Source organism: Belonocnema kinseyi, chromosome 9 (assembly GCF_010883055.1).
Source record: "Belonocnema kinseyi isolate 2016_QV_RU_SX_M_011 chromosome 9, B_treatae_v1, whole genome shotgun sequence".
Lineage (NCBI taxonomy): Eukaryota > Metazoa > Arthropoda > Insecta > Hymenoptera > Cynipidae > Belonocnema > Belonocnema kinseyi.
Window position 1 is genome coordinate 15896054 of NC_046665.1, and position 13177 is coordinate 15909230.

Below are 13177 nucleotides of genomic sequence, written 5' to 3' on the forward strand. Positions count from 1 at the left end.
ATTTCCCTACCCTCTGGACCTTTCCCAATGGGTGTGGAAGTTCAGAAATGGTGGTTTGGGCAACATACAATGCATTTGCCATTTGCTTCAACGTTTGTCTTGAGTCTTCATCCAATAAAGCTTGCAAGTCTTCATCTTTAAACTTTTTGGGCTGACCTGCACGCTTTTTGTCTTCTATTTCGAAGTCACCAGTTTTAAATATTTAAAGCCATCGTTCACAAGTTTCTTGGGTTATAAAATTTGTCCCGTAAGCTTCAACCAATAATCTATAACTTTCAGTAGCTGCTTTCTTCAAATGAAAGAACGTTATTAAACTTCCCCGCAAAACGGCTATTTCAGGTACGTAATTCGACATTTTCAAAGCTTTCAAAAAATACATTCTTTGCACAGTGATAATACAAAACAAACTGGCTTTTGGTGACATATGTCGAACCTTCAAAACGCCATAGACGCCATGCGTCTATACCAACATACGTATCAGTAACGCCATCTCTTAGCAAAATAGACATTATTAATCGAAACATTATTGTAAATTTTAAATTTCTCAGCCTTAAGGTGGTTACTGCACAATATTGCACAATAGTTTGCACGGGACTCTCCCTGTATATATCGTCAGTCACAAGCACATTTTTAATGCCATGATGTGATCTGATGGGAGCAGTGTGGCTTGACATATTTGGCAAAGTTTGGTTTTTACCCCATCATTGACGGACTGGGTTTCAGGAAAGTGGACGGTGGGGGGCATTATTATTATTATAAAAAAACATTTCAGTGTTGAAATGTTGTCAGAGGCTTATACTGCCCAACATGTCTAAGACATTTTTGGTTAGAGTTGGATTTTTTATTTGATCATTTTTGCACGGGGCTGTCCCGGTATATATCATCAGTCACGGATGCATTTTTATAATGCAATCAAGTGATCTGATGAGAGCAGTCTGTCCAGACATATTGGACAAAGCCTGGTTTTTACCCCATCATTGACGGACTGGGCTGCAGTCAAGTACACGATGGGGGGACCTACAGCTTGAAGTGGGTTCGAAACCACCAGAACCTCGGTAAAGGTACATTGAAAAATTTCTAGAGGTACCGGCTCAGGGATCGAACCCCGGACCTCTGAGGTGAAGTCCGAGTGTCTAACCAACTGGACAAAGCCTGGTTTTTATCCCATCATTGACTTTTACTCGGGTAAACCCGGCTTTAAATCATAGCCATGGACTCAATCGAGGGACTGATGAGACGAGGATGTTATAAGTTGATTTAATAAGATGCTTGAAACCACCTGAACTGATGTTGTAGCTTCACAATTACGCATAATATTTCTTTTTATTATAAGCAGTTGTAGGCTCCAGAAGCTACGAGACGGGTTCGATACAACAAGAACGGAAAATTAACGCGAAGTACTTCTAACAAGACTGTTGCCACGTAGTTCGTAGATAGATCGTAGTTTAGGAGATATTTTTTCGGGTTTGTAAACAAATATCTCAAATTTTATGCTATTTATGTTTTAATTTTCATGTTTTCAAAATTCCAAATTCAAATGTACCCTTAGGACTAATTATTTAGTGTAGGGGAGTTCGTTTTGGGCTTAAAGTATCGGGAATTAATATTGCTATTTGTTTCTTTATGCATTTTAATACCAACAAAATTATGACATTTTTGTTTTCGGAAAAAGGTGTAATTACTTCTTTTAATTTGTTTACAATTCGTCAATTTTAAAATATATATAGAGGAAGCTTTATGAAATTTCAAAAACAAATTTTCAAGTTACAATTAAACTCTAGCCCATTACATTCCACACAAATAGTAAAAATAAAATTGATGTGGTTAATATTAATTTTTAAATGATAAGTTGGATACCTATGAGAACATTGCAGATTTAAAACAATTTCTCGATGAGAAACAACTTTTAAATTTGGGAAACTGGCAGGATATTAAAGACACGCATATCTAAATACAAAAGAGATCATGCAAATTGTTACAATAAAACAGGTCTTTCGAAACATGCCTATACATGTAGCCATTTTTTCTATTTTTATTGTACAAAAATTAAAATACTAGCACGAGAGAATATCTTTTATATATCTGTAAATATAATTACCTGTAAATGTATCTTGAAATTTTGAATTTATATGGTGAAATTAGTAAATGTCGTACTAAAAAATAAATTACAATGCAATAATATCGGGAAACGATAAGCAGGTGTAAGAAGGGTTAGCAACTGTAACAAATTCCATAGTGTTATTTTGCACAAATTCTTTTTCTGAATTATATATTTGTTTTTATTCAAAACTAATGTTATTTTATTTGAGATGAACTTAGAGAAACTTTATTTTGTTGTAAATTCAGCAATGTTATTGTAAGAAGTACTGAAATAATTTAAATCGGTAACTAAATTCATACAATTTTCACCTTCTTGTTTCGTGAAACCGATTTCAGCAAAATTACGTTCATATCCATTTGGTTCAATATGCAAAATTTCTACCTAATTCTATTTGATAAAGCTAAAGTCACTTCGGTGTTCTTTCTTTAAGTGTTGACTTATAGCTTTATGGTATTTTTCACCTAATCTGATGTTATTCTTGTGTTCTTTAACTCTTATTCGTAGCGGACGTTTCGATTAGTCAAAGTATCCAAAGTGTCCAAAGTATCTAATCTGCCTTTCCCTTATTTTATAAATTTATTACGTTTAGTATTAACTCTAAAAGCTGTTTTTATGCTGTCAGTTTAATTTAAAAGTCGTTTTATGTTATGTGAAATTTGGCCAAGAAAGGATATTAAAATAATTTCTTTTGAGTTTTTAATAGTATTGTCTATCTTGATATGGTCGTTACTGTTCTTCGTTTTTGTCCGTAGTGTTAAAAATAAAATTTTAGCTTTTAACTTCAAAAATGAACTTTATTAACTCAACAAAGTTAAACAAACAGTAGACTTTCGACTGTTGTTGTGTTCGGACGTCTTTCCTTGTGCTGCGTGTTAACGCAAGACTGTGTGTATATATTACAAATTGGATTGTGGTACGCCTAAGTAGTGCAACAGCAGTGAAGTGACAGTGGAGATTCTGTGGGAGTGTTGCACTGGAGTGCAACCTCCGTTTTAAGATGTCAACTCACCTAAAAGTGTTCCAAAGTGCAACTAAACCCACCGCTACTACTCAAATCAATGTTCCTTCCACCCAACAAAGTTATATTGCAGCCGCAGTTAGAGACCAGTTCCCGAAAAAGGATTAAGCTATAGTAATCGACTCAACACCGGATATCACTATCGATGAATACACTCATGCAATCGGAAAATTGGTAGACTCTAGAAAAATCAAAATTGCCTCTAGAATATCAAACGTTCGAGTTTGCTTTTATTTCTAAAGTAAACAAACAGCAGAAGACCTTATCAGTAAGTACACAAGTATAACAATAAAGGAAAACACATTGGACCTACGACTACTATTGATGAAATTTAAAAGGTTTATCCTATCTAACTTGTGTCCAGTTATTCCTCACTTTATCATCACTGAGGCTCTTGAACTCCCACATTCTTGATTTCAGAAGGAAAATATACATGCATCCGGAAGATGAATCAAAAATTTCAGAATCTTTTCAAATTAACTTTGAGGAAACTTCCTACTGGATATATCTCTCAACAGATACATTAAAATGTTTTGCATGCAAAAAGGTTGGCAAATACAAATACTGCAATAAACAAAACTGATAACAAAGAAGATTGGATTACAGTAGATAAAAAGGTAAAACGAAAATGTAAGAAAAGTAAAACTAATTCATCCTAATCAGAAAAATCAACTGAAGTTATACTAGATCCCATTAAAGACATTATAGAAAATTCCAAGAATAAATATATCCTTGATTACTTACAGTACAAAAGATTTTTCGAAAAAGCTACAGGTGTACATAACTGCCTTGATAGCAAAGGAGTATTGTGATGATCTAAGGCCTCTTTTCTTCATGATGGAGGGCATGTATCTCCACCTGAAGGATTGAAGTATTAAAAGCAAGCACACGAGAATTTACAACAAACTAAAAAAGTCAGTTGAAGTACAGGAAAACGTTACTTCTGAAGATAATTCAGAATTCAGTGACCCAGAAACAAGTGGAACTGATAGACCTAATAATGAAAACTACAAGCCCTAATATACGAAGATTGTTGCATATATAGATAACAGCGATCCTTATATCCTTTTCAATTAAAATAGCTCTTAAAATCATCCAATGGAATTTAAACAGTTTCCATCCCTGCCTTGACTTCCTTCAATTACTGTTCAAAGAATGCAATCCATTCATAATCTGCCTTCGAGAAACGAACTTTAAAGGATCCTATTCTGCCAATTAAAAAAATTACTGTCCTGTCTTCAAAAACGGAACCAACGCGGATCATGCCAGCGGTGAAGTCGCAACCTACATTAGAAGGGAGATAACCGTCGATGAAGTTGACTTGCGAACAGACTGAGAAGCTGTAGTGGTCCAAATGATATCTGATACAAAGTTATGTGTATGCAACATTTAAATCCCCAATTGGTTTTATCTATGCATTGACGACCTAAAAAATTTAATACTTCAACTACCTAGACCTTTTGTTATGCTAGGTGATTTCAATAGTAATAACACTCTTTGGGGATCCAAACATGCAAAGGGAAGGATATCCAAACCTCTGAAAAGTTAATAAAAAAATGTCTACATTATCTTCAGGATTGGTTCGGTATTACCGGCTTCAAATTCTCGACTAAAAAAACAATGTGCATTCTTTTCTTTAAAAATAAGTCCCAGTTCAGGAACCCAGTACTTCACCTCAACAACAATCAACTAATAGTCACTGATACCATCAAAATCCTAGGTCTAATCTTCGACAAAAATCTCACATGGTTACCCTACATCACTCGTCTCAAAGCCGACTGTAAACGCAGACTAAACATACTCAAAACTATAGGCAAAAGAAACTGGGGAGTTGACCAAAAGCTCCATATAAAAGCATTCAACGCACTTGTAAGGTCTAAATTAGATTATGGATCTATAGTATACAACTCTGGAGAACCTAATATCCTAAATAAACTATCACCTAAACAAAATGCAGGATTTAGATTAGCCTTAGGAGCCTTTTGTTCCAGCCCCACTAGTAGCATCCTCAGCGAAGCCTGTGAGCCTCCCGTGTTTATCAGAAGAAAAAAGCTAATCCCAGCACATGCTGCTAAATAGGCTTCTACACCTAAAAATCCTGCCTACCACAGTACCTTTGAAAGAATTCACCAAAATAAATACAAGGAACGCGACAAATATCCAAAACCATTCTACATTCGAGTAGAACAAGTTTTAAATGAAGCAAATATAATACTACCAACTATCGCACAAAGAAGACCCCATAAATACCCACCGTGAGAATTTTCCCTGCCGGAAACTATCCTGACACTTCACGAGGTACCCAAAAACTATAAAAATATTTGCAGGTACTACAGGTATTAATTAGTCCAACTTTATGCAAATTTACACTTATGGATCAAAGTCAAATACATGGACGGGATGTTTTTTCATTCAAATTCAAACTGCCAGACTCTTACACCAAATTTAGAGGTGAAATCTATGCAATTTTGAAAGCTCTCGAATTTATAGGAAGATCAAAGGACACCAATTTTATTATCATCTTGAACTCACTGAGTGCTATCTTAGCTATAAAAAATTTCACTAAATCTGACTGTACAACCCAAACTATCAAAGCGTCTTTGACAAAACTATATTTTCTGGGGAAAAAATAGGCTTCGTTTGGATTCCTTCACACAGAGGAATTAAGGGCAATGAAGGAGCTGATGCTCTAGCTAGAACCAAAAAACTCTGAAAATTGTGAAGTGATTCTTACCATAAAACATGTTTTGGTAGACTGTTCAAACTACCTAAATTAAAGAAGGCAATATCACCTACCGAACAATCTAAAAAGAATGTTTACAGATCTAATATCCTTTCAAAATGTACTAGGTTTACTCAACGAAATAGGTCTTCTTAACCATCTATAATTTTTCAGAACTATATTATTCTTTTTGAATTATAAATCTCATTAATTATACAGAACCTTCAATGTATACCTCTATATGATACTAGTTTGTAAGTGTCGTCGCTAATGACCTTGTAGTTGATGTGAACTTAAGCATGAATTAAAAAAAAAGTTACACAAAGCAATATAATCACTCCACACTATTTTCTAACATAGATTCGCAGCTCACTGCCTTCCCACTTCCTTTCGCTTCTCGATTCCTCTCCGTACGCAAAACACTGCCCATCCGTACCCCTTCCCTTCCCTCTTTTTTCCCTTCCTCTTACCGTCTCTCACGAATGAGCACTGATCACATTATTAAATTATTTTAAGAAACATGTTTTCTTTAGAAGTAGTTTAATTCATCTTTTTTTAATGTGCTTATCAATAAAATTAGATGGATAGTTATTGTAGAATAAGAGTTTTTTTCTAACCAGTTTAAAAGTTTATGAGTGGAAAGATACGCCTGTTAAAAGAATGGCAGAATCAACTAGATTTTTGATAATTCCAATTTTACGTGGTATGGGATGATTAGAAAAATAGTTCAAATATCTTCTTGAATATAATTCTTTGCGGAACCAATTAGTTATTATAATATTGTTTTCAGATCTTAATAATTCTGCATTTAAAAATCCAATTGAATTGTTTTCTTCTTTCTCAATGGTAAGTTGTAGTTTGTTGTGATAGGAATTGAAAAGTGAAATGATAATATCTATTGTATTTTTAGGAATAAGCAAAAAGGAGTCATTCACATACCGTATGTAAATTATAATTTCAAAATTGATTTTATTAAATACTTCTGATTCTAAATCTCGCATAACAATTTCCAATAGAATAGCCGAAAATGCTGAACCCATAGGCATATCATCTGTTTACAGGTAATTTGATGATAAATTTCACCGTCAAACACATGGTTTTTTATTATTGATGGAGATTTTTTGACCAGGGAAATTAATTTATAATGTTATATGTTATTGGTTTTCTCTACTGGTCTTCATCAATATTATCAAAATAATTATAAATCTTAAGGTTGTGAAAAAAACGCATCAGACCGGCAATCTGAAGGACCTGAGCTCATATCCCAGCGGAGATAGAGAGCGTTTTTTCAGAACCTTAAGATTAATCAATATTTTAATAATATTGATTAAGACAAAACCAATAACATCTAAAATTATTAAACACATGGTATGCCTATGGGTTCACCAGTTTTGGCTATCATATCAGAAATTGTCATGCAAGATTTAGAATCAGAAGGTGAAAATTGCATGAATTTAGTTACCGATTTAGATTATTTTAATACTTCTTACAATATCATGGTTGAATTTATAACTAAATAAAATTTCTCGAAGCTCATGTCAAATATAAATAACATTAATTTTGAATTGAAACAAATATATAATTTGAAAAAGAATTTGTGCAAAATAACACTATGGAATTTGTTACAGTTGCTAACCCTTCTTACACCTACGTATCGTTTCCCGATATTATTGCATTGTAATTCCTTATATGTGAGTTCACAAAGTTCTTAAGATGGAGACAGGGCATTCTGCTCCCTATTCACTGAACAACTTTGTTTTTCACTACAACATTTACTAATTTTAACATATAATTTCGGAATTTCAAGATCCATTTACAGGTATGAAATTAATTTTCTTACTTTTTTTGTATTAACAGTTCTGATTTCACTTAGTTCACACTATTCACGTATTTGAACCTAACCTTATTTTTCCGATTTTTTACTTTTTGTTAAGGTTATGCAACTCACACATTTGGGAATTCACAGAAAATCTAGTTTTTAAACTGTTTTGAAGTATTATATTTTAATATTTTCCGTTCTATTTATGATATTACTCCGTTTTTATATTTATAATACGTTTTGTTTTACAAATCAGACGAGGGAAATCAGCTGTGTTTCCGAAACGTAATTGATACGATTTTTGAATAAATAAAATCTTTGCCATTAGGAAGATGTCGAATTAATTATGTTCTGCATATTTTATTTATAAATTAACATTTTACCTGACATAAAAAAAGAAAACATCTTTTTCTTCTTAAAAATTGGAATATACAAGCGTTTATAGTGCCTCATATTTAATTTACTGAATTTTCAACTTTCTATCTCAATTAATATGGACGTTTATCGCTACAAAAATATTTCACGAAATTATTTTGAGGCAAGTATGTTTTAAAAAGCATTTTTGATAGATAATATTAGAGTCGTTCGTCAAAAATCGCAGGTTGAAGAACTTTTGCTTCCGTTTAAGCTTTAATACGGCGTGTCTAAGGGCAATACAGGTGGACAATTCCTTTGGAATTTTTCATGTTCACAGACAATGAAGACTGACAGACATCAAAGTAAAATATATTTTTTCTCATTCAGTGAGTCTGTAAACTTAAAAATTAAACAAAATTCGCAAAATTAAATTTTCACATAAAACTAATACCTTGAGAATTTGAAAACATTTCTCATATTCTTTCTAAGATATTCCGCCTGTTAAATATATTTTACTGCTTACCATAATCCAAGTTTATGTTTACAATTCAACCAAACAGGGCAAGAGCGAACGGGTTTTCTGTCGCTACGTACAACGTTGGGTGAAGGATTACATGCGAAGACGCCTAGATTGGACTGTTGACGAGGAAGGTGGAAATCCTTCTTCTCCTCGTCACTTATCTTCTGCTTTATGCCCCTGTCAGTACATAGAAGAATGGTTGCAGAACAAATCACGTATGCAGGGAAGAGATTTTTGTCCCAGATGGAGCAGTTTCCTTAGGGATAGGGGAATTTAAATAAAGGATTCCGGTGTTCTCATCAAAGGTGTGTAAAGTATCTTTTCAGTTAAACTTTTACTAATGACTTGATAATCCTGATAATAAAAATGAATAGAGACAAACTAAAAATGATTAAAATCTTCTAATTCCGCGTTTTGATGTCTCCATGTATGTCTAATGAGTTTGATTTCATCTGCCCTGAAAAATTGGAACAGATTCAAGTATGGCTTTTAATTTAAGGAACGCAGGGAAATTGAACATTGTTAAAGCGATTAGGAGTTGAGAAATTCCAACGAATTGCGTTTTAAGAAATTTCAAAAATTTTCGAAAGACACTGGAATTAACATTCGGGCTGAAACATTTAAAAGAATTTGCCCTATTAACCTTTTTCGATGCATTCGTATGAAAAGAAGTTTTGTGAATGTAATTACTTCTCACATTCACGTAAATTTTCACACTGCTGCAATTCAAATGAACAGTATTCTGACATTGTTTTAAACAGAAATTTATAAAAATATTTCATATTCTAGGTCCGACTTACGTACTTTCTGAAACCACCGCCCATGGACAGCTGCAATCTCAAAAAAAGTACTGGCGAAGTGAAGGATTTACAAAAGAAAAGTTTCGTATAGTATTTCCTAATGAGAAAATCATATGCATATTTTCGAATATCATATCAAATATTATGCGCAGAATAAAACACTGATCAATCCATTCAAACGTTTAATCTCAGAAACTACTTTTGGCAACACCCATCTCTACAGTGAGGGCTTCCAAGCCTCTAAATGATATGCGAATTGCTTCAATTAAGCAGAATGTGCGAGAATAATAATGGCGCCACTAGAATAAAATTATTTTTAAAAATATTTTATAGAAATATTCTAAAAGTTAGCCAAAAACCACCACATAGTACCGAAAATTTCTTAAAAGAGTATAAAAAAAGTGCTAAATACTTTTCTCGGGTGGTTGTTACAAAAACAGCGTGCGATACACGGGTGCACATCAATTACAACTTGTGTAATCGCAGCATTTACCTTCAGCTCTTAAGAGGGCTGTGTACTAGCGTGGGAACTCTGAGTTGAGCGTACGAAAGAGACAGAAATATGATAAGCACGTCCCAAATGGTGGAGGTTTTTAGTAAAAAAAATGTCGACAGCCGATCATAGTTGAAATATTATTATTAATATAATATATTATATATATAATATTATTAGTAAAAAAAGTTTCAAACAAATTGCCTGAGAGAAAGTCATTATCAGGGGATCGTCATCCTGACTCCCGCTTTGTCTGGAATTTGGTACCCATGCGACGCGTGGTAGTTTGTCGAGTGGACGGTTTTTGGCCTCGCAAGACCTTCCCATTGTTTGAGATTAGACACGGCGGAGGAAAATCCGAATTTTGTAACATAATAATTAATTCAATTTTAATATAGTGCATTAGACTCGTTATGTTATTATGAGCAAATAAAAAAAGGATAGATAAAAATCGGTCTATATTTTCCATCTCAGTTGATCTTTAAAGCTTTATCTATTTCACTTGCTTACGAATCCAGGCAATAGTTTCTCATTAACTATCCGTAAAGAGTCGATATAAAGTTTGAAATGTTGAAAATGCTCTATTTCAATTTTCGTCGGATCGAAACATGATGAAGATAATTTCGAAATATAGTTTATATCAAGTAAAAATTTAGATTGCAATTTCCCATTCTGCTAGAAAAAGTTGTTTCAATTATAAAAAACTTAATTTTTGATTGTTAAATCATTAATAAAAACCGCGAAATTAGTCTTCAAAATTAGGGTAACTTTGACCAAGTCTATTTTTAATATCATTATCAATGATTTTAATTAAAAAAATATTCCTTCTACTCAATTTAGTTACGAAACCAGGCGTACCACATAATTTATCATTTTCGACAATTGCTTCAACTAGACTAAGGTGGAATTACACTGCTGGCGCTGTTCTTTTCTAGTACAGACTGTCGGAGTCGCAGCAATCTGCATCTGTGCTGGGCCAGTACTGGCTGTTAACGCTTCACAGTATTGCCTGGCGGTGCTGGCGACGCGCTACACACCAGTACTGTTTCTGTACTGGCAAACCGCTAGCGTAGGTTTTCGTACATTTTTCACCAAGGATCTATAGCCTATTCATTTTCTAAATTTTAGAAATAATCATCATACGCGGACATTTGTTGTAATTAGAAATTTATTTGGGAAACATTGATGCATTAGGATAGCGATTTTTTAAAATTTTACAGCATTAAATCATAATAAAATTTTGAATAATGGATTATATAAATAATATGGTAGTTCGAATAAGGTACCTTTAGAAAGTATCCTTAGTACATTTTAACAAATGAAATCTGCATTTTGAAATTCTAAAATTGAATTCAATCGGATATAAATTGGTGTTCAGCAGGTGAACGAGCTGATCATCAGTTGAAACACCTATAACTATTTCTGAATTATTTTGAAGTCTTTGAAAATGTTTTAAAGATTTATTTACAATTTATAAATTCATATAGATCCCAAGAAGTTTGAAATAGATTTCAATAATCTGAAGAAATTTTTTTAAATTTTAGGGTATTTTATAAGCTTCAAAAGCATTTTCAGCAGCTTTAATTATAAGTATTTTAGGTCATTTGAAAACATTTTAAACAATTTTTTAAATTCATTTCCTTACTTTTATGTAATTTTAAACCTTATTCAATACATTAAAGTAAACAATATGCTATAATTTCAGAAGATATGAAACAATTTTACAAGACGTATATGAGCTTTTAAAATGTTTAAAAAGATTTAACATTATCTTATAAGATTTTTGAGGATTTCTACGATTTTCAGGGATTTAAAAACTCTCAATGTACTTTAATACATTTTACATGCTTTAATAATATATCATTTTTCTCATTCAAATATCATTGTATCGTATTTTTTGCCAAAATCCTTAACATTTTATGCAACTTTAAAATATTTCTAAGTAGTTTAAAGTATTTCTGAATAGTTTACGCTACTTTAACAGTTTACATAGAAATTTTGTATTGATTTCAGTAATTTAATTTCAATTTAATTTAAGTTCAATTTAATTTCCCACATATTCTTTTATTTATTTCAGAAGCTTGAAGACTTTCAAAGACTTAGATATTTTACGATATTTTAAAATATTTAATGAAATTTTCAAGATATTTAAATAATATCAATGGATTACGAAGGGTTTTAACAATTTTGAGGCATTTAAAAAATCGAATGGATTTCAAAGAATTGTTTGACAAGACATGAAGGATTTCGTAGGGTTTCGAAGATTTAAAGAGTTTTAAAAATATTTTTTACAATTCATTGGAAATTCGTCCTGAAATCTTATTAGTTTATCCTAAATCCTTTTCAATTATTTTGAATGTTTCTAAATACACTAAAATTTTACCTAATTTAATTACTTTTTCCATATTTTAAAATTGTTTTCAATTCACTTGATTGCAGTTCAAACGCAGCTTAAATTTATATGAATTTCATCTTGTTTTCCCCAAGTCTTTTAAATTTCTGCAAATTCACAAAAAATGTTTTACATTTAATCAAATTGATTTTTAACATTTTAAAATATTTTTTCCATTATTTTCAATCCTTTGTAACGTTATTTAAATTGTTTCGAAAACTTCAGAATTTACCCTGAATCTGCTATTACTTGTGCGCGAAAAAATACCCTATAAGGTTGAGAACAAGCACTCTTTGGTCCTTACAGTTTATCCCGGAGAAATTTTTATAATGTTATTTTTTGCAAGTGTTAAAATTTCTAAAGCAATATTTCAGTATATTTTGAAACTATCTCCGTAATATGCTTTGATCAGACAAAAATTCATGTATAGCATTTTTTTAATTTCAAACTTTATTTCAAGTTCTTACGATTATTTTATATAAAAGCATTGTTAACAATTATAAACTATGTCGTATGCTTGTATTCGTAAATAAATAAGATAGCAGGAATATTTGTCAAATTTTATTATTTGATAATGATATAAAAAAAGGCTTGGTCAAAGTTGCTCTACTTTTGAAGAATTATTATATTCAATTTTTAGTGAGAAAAGTAATCCTAAAAGTATAGATCATTCGAATCAGAATTTTAAGAAACGCGCAAATCCGTCGAACGTCAGAGTAGTATTTTTAGCAAATTTTTTGGGAACTTTAAATTTATGTTCATTTTATTGATAGCTAAAGAGGAAATTTAGAAATTAACCTAAGAAGGTTTTCTTGAAAGTGGTGCCGGATGTGAATTCCAGTAAGCGCAGACATAGTGACCTGAGGGCCATGCAACTTTCCGGGGTGAGATAAGGGGTATGCAATGCATTAAGTACGACAGCGTGGGCGTGCCTAAAGATCTCTCTAGTATTTTA

General features: G+C 32.1%; 1 protein-coding gene across 6 annotated transcripts in view; it reads left to right on the plus strand.

Moving 5' to 3' along the window:
• LOC117179929 overlaps window positions 1-13177 on the plus strand; it is a 1200486-nt gene that overhangs the window by 984997 nt on the left and 202312 nt on the right. For 5 of the 6 annotated variants that reach the window (XM_033372154.1, XM_033372156.1, XM_033372155.1 and 2 more), the window contains 2 exons: window positions 8578-8842; window positions 9327-9507. The exons of the other annotated variant lie outside the window; for it this stretch is intronic. In XM_033372154.1, the coding sequence (XP_033228045.1) occupies window positions 8578-8814 (237 nt within the window). In that variant the 3' untranslated portion in view covers window positions 8815-8842; window positions 9327-9507. Of the gene's footprint in view, window positions 1-8577; window positions 8843-9326; window positions 9508-13177 lie in introns of those variants that run through there. 6 annotated transcript variants of the gene reach the window in all.